Consider the following 10,016-nt stretch of genomic DNA (forward strand, 5'->3'; position numbering starts at 1 on the left):
CATTGTCACCCGGTGTCACCCGCTGTCACTCGGTGTCACCCGGCGCCGCGTGGGGACACGCGGGGACACGCGGCCGGAGGGTGAGGAGGCAGCTGGGGGGCTGGGGGGCACATGGGGGGTCACATGTGGGGCTGGGGGTCACAGTGGGGCAGCTGTGGGGCTGGGGGTCACACATGTGGGGCTGGGGGTCATAGTGATGTGGGGGTCACAGTGGGCAGGTGTGGGGCTGGGGGTCACATGTGGGGCTGGGGGTCACACATGTGGGGCTGGGGGTCACAGTGATGTGTGGGTCACAGTGGGGCAGGTGTGGGGCTGGGGGTCACACATGTGGGGCTGGGGGTCACAGTGATGTGTGGGTCACAGTGGGGCAGGTGTGGGGCTGGGGGTCACACAGGTGGGGTCACGTGTGTGGGGCTGGGGGTCATGGGGGGTCACATGTGGGGCTGGGTGTCACAGTGATGTGGGGGTCACAGTGGGGCAGCTGTGGGGCTGGGGGTCACACATGGGGTCACATGTGTGGGGCTGGGGGTCATGGGGGGGTTACATGTGGGGCTGGGGGTCACAGTGTTGTGTGGGTCACAGTGGGGTAGGTGTGGGGCTGGGGGTCACAGGGGGTTACAGTGGGGCTGGGGGTCACATTGGGGCAGCTGTGGGGCTGGGGTTCACAGTAATGTGGGGGTCACAGTGGGGCAGGTGTGGGGCTGGGGGTCTCGAGGGGTTAGAGTGGGGTTAGGGGTCACAATGGGGCAGGTGTGGGGCTGGGGGTCACAGTGATGTGGGGGTCACAGTGGGGCAGCTGTGGGGCTGGGGGTCACAGTGATGTGGGGGTCACAGTGGGGCAGGTGTGGGGCTGGGGGTCACAGGGGGTTACAGTGGGGTTGGGGGTCACAGTGATGTGTGGGTCACAGTGGCGCAGCTGTGGGGCTGGGGGTCACGGGGGGGGTCACACATGTGGGGCTGGGGGTCATGGGGGGGGTCACATGTGGGGCTGGGGGTCACATGTGGGGCTGGGGGTCACAGTGATGTGGGCGTCACAGTGGGGCAGATGTGGGGCTGGGGGTCATGGGGGGGGGTCACATGTGGGGCTGGGGGTCACAGTGATGTGTGGGTCACAGTGGGGCAGCTGTGGGCCTGGGTGTCCATGTGTGGGTCACGGGGGGTCTGTGGGTCGCAGTGGGGCAGTTATGGGGCAGCTGTGGGTCGTACCCCCCCCCCCTCTTCCAGATCCCTATGGGGCTCCCTTGGCCAACCCTGCCCCACCCCTGCCCCCCAAGTGCCCCCCAAGTGCCTCCTGCCCCACATCGACCCCCCCGCCCGTCTCTGCCCCCCCCGTTCTCATTGGCCAACCCCGAGCTCAGCCCCTCCCCATTGGTCCCCGCCAGGCTGAGCTGAAGGCGGCTGGGAAGATGATTGGCTGCCAGCCGAGGGGCGCCCTGTGATTGGCCGGATTCCTGGAGAGAGCGTCGCTGGAGAGGTGAGGGGGGGCGTGGCCTTGAGAGGCGGAGCCTTGGGGGCGGTGGGCGTGGCTTTAAATTGGGGCGGGGTCTTGTGGGGGGGCGGGGCCAGCGTCTCACTCGAAGCCCCGCCCACGTGGTGGATGCTCCGCCCACTTCCTCCCCACGTTGTTCCTGTTTCCCTTCCCCCACCTCCAGCCCCATAGCTGCCCCATAACTACCCCCCACGTGACCCCTCCCAGGTGACACTGAGGGCGGGGCCGCCCCAGCCCAGCAGCCGCCCCTCCCCCCCCCGGGGCTGCCCCTCCCCCCCCCGCGGGGGGGCCCCGCACCCGCCCCACGAGCGGTGAGTGGGGGAGGGGCTGTGGGGCAATCTATGGGGCGGGGGGAGCTATGGGGCAGTCTGTGGGGGGGGGATGTGGGGAGATCTATGGGGTGGGGGGGAGTTATGGGGCAATCTATGGGGGGGAATGTGGGGAGATCTATGGGGTGGGGGGAACTATGGGGCAATCTATGGGGGGGGATGTGGGGAGATCTGTGGGGTGGGGGGGAGCTATGGGGCGATCTATGGGGGGGCTGTGAGGCAATCTATGGGGTGAGAGGGGCTGTGGGGTGATCTATGGGGTTCTAAGGGCTCAGTTATGGAGTGGGGGCATTATGGGGCAATCTATGGGGTAGGAGGACTGGGTTATGGGGCGATCTATGCGGCGGGTGCTATAGGGTACGGGCATCTATAGGGCAGAGAGTACCTGTGGGCTACAGAGCATCTATAGGGCAGAGGACATATATGGGTGGGGGGATCTATGGGGCTGACGGCCGCGCTATGGGGCAGGTGGGAGGGATCTGTGGGGCGGGGGGGCCGTGCTGTGGGGCTGACGGCCGTGCTATGGGGCAGGTGGGAGGGATCTGTGGGGCGGGGGGGCTGTGCCGTGGGGCTGACGGCCGCGCTATGGGGCAGGCTGGATGCATCGCGCCGTGGAGCCGCTGGGGGGCCGGGCCGTGGGGCGGGAGCCCTTCGCCGTGGGGAGCCTGGGATGTGGGGGGGGCTGGGCCGCCTGCCCCCCCCCCAGGCCCTGGGGACCCCCCGCCAGGTACCGCCCCATAGCGACCCCATAGGGACCACCAAACCGCCCCATAGTGACCCATGGGGCCCCATAGGGACCCCCAAGCTGCCCCATAGCGACCCCTCATGTTGCTCCATAGCGCCCCACAGTGACCCCCACACTGCCCTTAGGGGCCCCCAAACTGCCCCATAGCGACCCCCACGCTGCCCCATAGGGACCCATGGGGACCCACAGTGACCCCCATGCTGCCCCATAGCGCCCCATAGTGACCCCCAAGCCACCCCATAGTTACTCATGGGGACCCACAGTGACCCCCACGCTGCCCCATAGTGACCCATGGGGACCCACAGTGACCCCCAAGCCGCCTCATAGTGACCCATGGGGCCCCATAGTGACCCCCATGTTGCCCCATAGTGACCCATGGGGCCCCATAACGACCCCCATGCTGCCCCATAGTGACCCATGGGGACCCACATTGACCCCCATGCTGCCCCATAGTGACTCCCAAACTGCCCCATAGTGGCCCATGGGGACCCACAGTGACCCCCACATTGCCCCATAGGGACCCCCATGCTGCCCCGTAGCAACCCCCACACTGCCCCATAGCGATCCCCACGCTGCCCCTTAGCTCCCCATAGGGACCCCAAACTGCCCCATAGTGACACATGGGGATCCACAGTGACCCCCCCACAGTGCCCCATAGGGGCCCCGAGACTGCCCCATAGCGACCCATGGGGACCCATAGCGACCCCCACACTGCCCCATAGCGACCCCCACGCTGCCCCATAGCGATTCCCACGCTGCCCCTTAGCGCCCCATAGGGACCCCAAACTGCCCCATAGGGACCCCAAACTGCCCCGTAGTGACCCATGGGGCCCCACAGTGACCCCCACATTGCCCCATAGGGACCCCCATGCTGCCCCATAGCGCCCCATAGTGACCCCCAAGCTGCCCCATAGTGACCCATGGGGACCCACAGTGACCCCCACGCTGCCCCATAGCGACCCCCTATGTTGCTCCATAGCACCCCATAGTGACTCCCACGCTGCCCCATAGTGACCCATGGGGACCCACATTGACCCCCACGCTGCCCCATAGCGACCCCCACACCACCCCATAGCGACCCCCACCTCCCCGGGGGTGTCCCCGTGTCCCCTCCCCCACGTCTGTGTCCCCCCAGGTGCTCCAGTCTGGGGCAGGTGCCGCTGCCCCTCCCCCACCTGCCCCCCCCCAGCCCCACCGGGGGCCCCTCCCCCCACAAGCTGTTCTACAACCCCGGGTAAGTGTCACCCCCCCTTGTCACCCCCCATGTGTCCCCTTGTCACCCCCCATGTGTCCCCATGTCACCCCCCACGTCCACATGTCACCCCCAGAGCTCCTGGGGGGGGGGGCATATTTGGGGCTGAGCCCCCCCGTGTCACCCCCATGTCACCCCCTGTGACCCCCGTGTCACCCCCCCCGACCGCCTGTCCCCGTGTCACCCCCCTGTGTCACCCCATGTCACCCCCTGTGATCCCCTGTCCCCGTGTCACCCCCCTCGTGTCACCCCCCCGTGTCACCCCCTGTCCCCATGTCACCCCCCATGTCACCCCTGTGTCACCCCCCTGTCCCCGTGTCACTCCCCATGTCACCCCCCTGTCCTTGTGTGTCCCCCCCATGTCACCCCCGTGTCATCCCTGTCCCTGTGTCACCCCCCCATGTCACCCCCATGTCACCCCCCCAACGCCATGTCACCCCATGTCACCTTCTGTGACCCCCTGTCACCTCCCCGTATCACCCCCCATGTCACCCCTGTGTCACCCACTGTCCTCATGTCACCCCCCCGTGTCACCCCCCGTGTCACCCCCTGTCCTCGTGTCACCCCCCTGTGTCACCCCCCCATGTCACCCCCATGTCACCCTCTGTCCCTGTGTCACCCCCCGTGTCACCCCCATGTCATCCCCTGTGATCCCCATGTCCCCCCCCAACTCCCTGTCCCGTGTCACCCCCGCTGTGTCACCCCCCCATGTCACCCCCATGTCACCCCCTGTGTCACCCCCCCATGTCACCCCCCTGTGTCACCCCCCCATGTCACCCCCTGTCCCCGTGTCACCCCCTGTCCCTATGTCACCCCCCGTGTCACCCCCCGTGTCACCCCCCGTGTCACCCCCCGTCTCTGTGTCACCCCCCGTCTCTGTGTCACCCCCCGTCTCTGTGTCACCCCCTGTCCCGTGTCACCCCCTGTCCCCGTGTCACCCCCCCATGTCACCCCTGTCCCCGTGTCACCCCCCCGTGTCACCCCCCATGTCACCCCCCGTGTCACCCCCGTCCTCGTGTCACCCCCCATGTCACCCCCCATGTCACCCGCTGTCTCTGTGTCACCCCCCCGTGTCACCCCCCCGTGTCACCCCCCTGATGTCACCCCCGTCCCCATGTCACCCACCCCATGTCACCCCCGTGTCACCCCCGTGTCATCCCCATGTCACCCCCCTGTCCTTGTGTCATCCCCATGTCACCCCCCTATGTCACCCCCCCATGTCACCCCATGTCACCTCCTGTCCCTGTGTCACCCCCCCATGTCACCCCCATGTCACCTCCCATCCCGGTGTCCCCCCCCATGACCCCCCTGTCCCCTCTGTCCCCCCAGGGTCCCCCCCCGGGCCCCTCCCCATCTCTGGAGTCCCTGTCGGGCTGTGGCCGCCTGGGGACACCCTGGGACACCCGAGGTGACATTGGCCACCGAGGTGACACCGGCCACCATGGGGACATCGTGGGCCACCGCGGGGACAGTGGCCATCGAGGGGACATCAGTCACCGCTGGGGACATCGGCCACCGAGGGGACATCGGTCACCGAGGGGACATTGGCAACCATGGTGACATTGGCCACCGTGGGGACATCCTTGGCCACCGAGGGGACATTGGCCACCGAGGTGACATCGGCAACCATGGGGACATCAGTCACCGAGGGGACATCGGCCACTGCGGTGACATCCTGGGCCACCGAGACATCGGCCACCGAGGGACATTGGCCACCATGGGGACATTGGCCACCGAGGGGATGTCAGTCACCGAGGGGACATTGGCCACCATGGGGACATCCTGGGCCACCGAGGGGACAGCGGCCACCACGGGGACATTGGCCACCGAGGGGACATTGGCCATCGAGGTGACATTGGCCACTGTGGGGACATCCCGGGCTACCGCGGTGACATCGGCCACCGAGGGGTCATTGGCCACCATGGGGACATCCTGGGCCACCGAGGGGACATTGGCCACCGAGGGGACATCGCTGGTCACCGAGGGGACATCGGCCACCGAGGGACATCCCGGGCCACCAAGGGGACAGCGGCCACCGTGGGGACGTCGTTGGCCACCGTGGGGACGTCATGGGCCACCGTGGGGACGTGGCCGCCCGCATCGGGCGCCTGCAGCAGGTGGGACATTGGGGACACGGGGGGGACATTGTCCCCATGGGTGTCATTGTTGTCACCGTTGTCATTGTCACCGTTGTCATTGTCACCAGCCCCAGCTCTGGAGTTTCCCGCCGGGTCCCGTGTCCCCAACCCGGGAAGGAGCCAACAGCCCCCCAGGGGTGGAGCCCCCCCGAGGTGACAGGGACAGGGGGACATTGGGGACATATGGGGGGACATGGGGGATATGGGGGATATGAGGGGACAGGGGGACATGGGGGACATGAGGACAAGGGGACATGGGGGACAGGGGGAAATGGGGGACATGGGGACATTGGGGGACATGAGGACGGGGGGACAGGGGGACATGGGACAGGGGGACATGGGACAGGGGGACATGGGGACATGGGGGACATGAGGACTTTTGGGGACATGGGGGGACATGGGGGACAGGGGGACATTGGGGGGACATGAGGACATGGGGGACAGTGGGACGTGGGGGGACATGGGGACACTGGGGACATGGGGGGACAGGGGGACATGGGGGGACAGGGGGACACTGGGGACATGGGGACATGGAGGGGACATGAGAACGGGGGGGACAGGGGGACATGGGACAGGGGGACATGGGACAGGGGGACATGGGGATACATGAGGACGGGGGGACAGGGGGACATGAGGGACATGAGGGACAGGGGGACATGGGGGACAGGGGGACATGGGGACACTGGGAGGGGGGGATGAGAATGCTGGGGACACTGGGAATGGGGACACTGGGGATACTGGAGCACTGGGAGGGAGATATTGGGGATACTGGGGATACTGGAATGGGAAACACTGGGGACACTGGGAACAAGGGTCACTGGGGACACTGGGGATACTGGGAATGGGGACACTGGGGTCAGTGGGAATGGGGACACTGGGGATACTGGGAATGGGACATTGGGGATACTGGGAATGGGGACACTGGTGACAATGGGGATACTGGGAATGGGGGTCACTGGTGACAGTGGGGATACTGGAATGGGGACACTGGAGTCACTGGGAATGGGACACTGGGATACTGGGAATGGGGACACTGGGGATACTGGGGACACTGGGAATGGGGACATTGGGAATAGTGGGAATGGGGACACTGGGGATACTGGGAATGGGGACACTGGGGACACTGGGGACACTGGGAATGGGGTCATTTGGGATACTGGGAATGGGGACACTGGAGTCACTGGGAATGGGGACACTGGGAATGGGACACTGGGGATACTGGGGGCACTGGGGAGGGGGATATTGGGGACACTGGGGATACTGGAATGGGGACACTGGGACACTGGAACAAGGGTCACTGGTGACACTGGAGATACTGGGAATGGGGACACTGGAGTCACTGGGAATGGGGACACTGGGATACTGGGAATGGGGACACTGGGGTCAGTGGGAATGAGGACACTGGGAGCACTGGGAATGGGGACACTGGGAGCACTGGGAATGGGACATTGGGGATACTGGGAATGGGGACACCGGGGGTATTGGAATGGGGACACTGGGAATGGGGACACTGGGGACACTGGGACAACTGGGGAGGGGGATATTGGGGACACTGGGACACTGGGAACGGGGGTCACTGGTGACACTGGGGATACTGGGAATGGGGACACTGGGGACACTGGGAGCACTGGGGAGGGGGATATTGGGGACCCTGGGGATACTGGGAACGGGGACATTGGGTCACTGGGACACTGAGATACTGGGGACACTGGGGACGGGGGTGCCTGTGACCCCCCGTGACCCCGTGTGACCCCGTGTGACCCCCCCGTGCCCCCCAGCAGCGCAGCGTGTCGGTGCCGCGGGGGGCGCAGCTGAAGCGGGGGGCGCCCCCCGAGCCCCCCCCGGCCCCCCCGCCCCCCCCCGCCGAGCCGCCCAACCCCCGCAAGCGCCGCCGCAGCCGCAGCCCCCAGCAGGTGGGGGGGGGGCAGGAAATGGGGGGGGGTCACTGGGGGGGGGTCACTTAAGGGGTGGGGGGGTGGAAAATGGGGGTGTGGGTCACTGGGGGGGTCTCTTAAGGGGTGGGGGGGTGGAAATGGGGGATGGGGGTCACTAGGTGGGGTCACTTAGGGAGTGGGGGTCACAGGGGGGGTCACTTAGGGGGTGGGGGGTGGGGGTCACTGGGGGGGTCACTTAGGGAGTGGGGGTCACAGGGGGGGTCACTTAGGGGTGGGGGCTGGGAAATGGGGGGTGGGGGTCACTAGGTGGGGTCACTTAGGGGGTGGGGGTCACAGGGGGGGTCACTTAGGGGGTGGGGGGTGGGAAATGGGGGGTGGGGGTCACTGGGGGGGTCACTTAGGGGGTGGGGGGTGGGAAATGGGGGTGGGGGTCACTGTGGGGGTCGCTTAGGGGGTGGGGGGCAGGAAATAGGGGGTCTAAAAGGGGGGTGGGGGTCACTTAGGGGATGGGGGGGGTGGGAAATGGGGGTGGGGGTCACTGGGGGGGTCACTGAGGGGGTGGGGATGGGAAATGGGGGGTTGGAAATGGGGGGTGGGGGTCACTGGGGAGGGTCACTTAGGGGGTCACTGGGGGGTCACTTAGGGGGTGGGGGGGGGTGGGAAATGGGCTGGGGTCACTGGGGGGGTCACTTAGGGGTGGAGGGGTGGGAAATGGGGTGGGGGGGGGGCACTAAGGGAGTCATGAGAGGCTATTAAAGGGGTTGGGGGACACAAATGGGGGGGGGGGGGCAAATTCGGGGGGGTCCTGGGGGTGTCCCCCGCGTGTCCTGAGTGGGCTGTGTGTGTCCCCAGGCCGGGCCCCCCCCGTTCCCGCTGTCCCCAGCGGCTGTGGCCGCCCCCCCACGGGGACACCTGGACACCCCACCCCCGCCCGGCCGGCCCCCCGGACAGACAGGTGGACACACGGACCCCTGTGCCCCCGTGTCCCCCATGTCCCCCCATGTACCCCCATGTCACCCCATGAGTCCCCCCCATGTCCCCTCATGTCACTCCATGTCACCTCACGTGTCCCTTCATGTCACCCCATGTGTCCCCTCATGTCACTCCATGAGTCCCCTCATGTGTCCCCTCATGTGTCCCCTCATGTCCCCCCCGATGTCCCCCCCCATGTCCCCCCCCATGTCCCCCCCCATGTCCCCCCTCGTGTCCCCCCTCGTGTCCCCCCTCGTGTCCCCTCATGTGTCCCCTCATGTGTCCCCTGGTGTCCCCTCATGTCCCCCATGTCACTTCACGTGTCCCTTCGTGTCCCCTCATGTGTCCCCTTGTGTCCCCCCATATGTCCCTTCATGTCCCCTCATGTCACCTCATGTCCCCCCATGTGTCCCCTCATCTGTCCCCTCATGTGTCCCCTCATGTGTCCCCTCATGTGTCCCCTGGTGTCCCCTCATGTCACTTCACGTGTCCCTTCATGTCCCCCCATGTGTCCCCGTGTGTCCCCCCATATGTCCCTTCATGTCCCCTCATGTCACCCCATGTCCCCTCATGTGTCCCCTCACGTGTCCCCCCATGTCCCTTCATGTCCCCTCATGTCCCCCCCCATGTGTCCCCCCCATGTGTCCCCCACCATGTGTTACCTCATGTGTCCCCTCATGTCCCCCATGTGTCCCCCCATGTCCCCTCATGTCACCCCATGTGTCCCCTTCTGTCCCCCCATGTCCCCTCATGTCACCCCATGTGTCCCTTCATGTCCCCATGTGTCCCCCCATGTCCCCCCATGTCCCCCACCATGTCCCCTCATGTCACCCCATGTGTCACCCCATGGGTCCCTTCATGTCCCCTCATGTGTCCCCCCATGTTCCCCCATGCGTACCCCCATGCCCCTCATGTCCCCCCATATGTCCCCCCATGCCCCCTCATGTCCCCCCATGTGTCCCCTCATGTCCCTTCATGTCCCCCAACGTGTTCCTCATGTCCCCCCATGTGTCCCCTGTCCCCCATGTCCCCATATCCTCAGTGTCTCCATGTCCCCCTCTCCCCCTGTCCCCCTGTCCCCATGTCCCCTGTCCCCCATGTCCCATGTCCCCTTGTCCCCATATCCCCCCGTCCCCATGTCCCCCCATGTCCCCCCATCCCATGTCCCCCCATATCCCCCCTGTCCCCATATCCCC

General features: G+C 66.4%; 2 protein-coding genes across 2 annotated transcripts in view; both read left to right on the forward strand.

The window, feature by feature from the left end:
• The first annotated feature begins 1,392 nt into the window (after positions 1–1,392).
• LOC308052508 (uncharacterized protein) lies at positions 1,393–5,633 on the forward strand. Its single transcript, XM_080364589.1, has 5 exons — positions 1,393–1,474; positions 1,697–1,800; positions 2,413–2,545; positions 3,699–3,797; positions 5,145–5,633. The coding sequence occupies exons 3-5, from the start codon at positions 2,489–2,491 to the stop codon at positions 5,373–5,375; spliced, it is 387 nt and encodes a 128-aa protein (XP_080220715.1). The 5' UTR covers positions 1,393–1,474; positions 1,697–1,800; positions 2,413–2,488; the 3' UTR covers positions 5,376–5,633.
• Positions 5,505–10,016, forward strand: part of LOC308052511 (lysine-specific demethylase 6B-like) — a gene marked incomplete at its 5' end in the record, with an annotated part of 24,596 nt that continues 20,084 nt past the window's right edge. Inside the window, 4 exon segments of the mRNA XM_080364591.1 lie at positions 5,505–5,932; positions 6,022–6,106; positions 7,735–7,827; positions 7,830–7,862. Coding sequence (XP_080220717.1) covers positions 5,505–5,932; positions 6,022–6,106; positions 7,735–7,827; positions 7,830–7,862 — 639 coding nt within the window.

This window comes from Nesoenas mayeri (assembly GCF_963082525.1).
Source record: "Nesoenas mayeri genome assembly, contig: SCAFFOLD_120, whole genome shotgun sequence".
NCBI classification, from domain to species: Eukaryota; Metazoa; Chordata; class Aves; order Columbiformes; family Columbidae; genus Nesoenas; species Nesoenas mayeri.

Bases quoted from the DNA above. Each gene is read 5' to 3' on its own strand.
- LOC308052508 (XM_080364589.1), top strand. From the start codon at position 2,489: ATGTGGGGGGGGCTGGGCCGCCTGCCCCCCCCCCAGGCCCTGGGGACC. The intron at 2,546-3,698 runs GTACCGCCCCAT...GTGTCCCCCCAG, and splicing joins CCCTGGGGACCCCCCGCCAG to GTGCTCCAGTCTGGGGCAGG. The intron at 3,798-5,144 runs GTAAGTGTCACC...CTGTCCCCCCAG, and splicing joins AAGCTGTTCTACAACCCCGG to GGTCCCCCCCCGGGCCCCTC.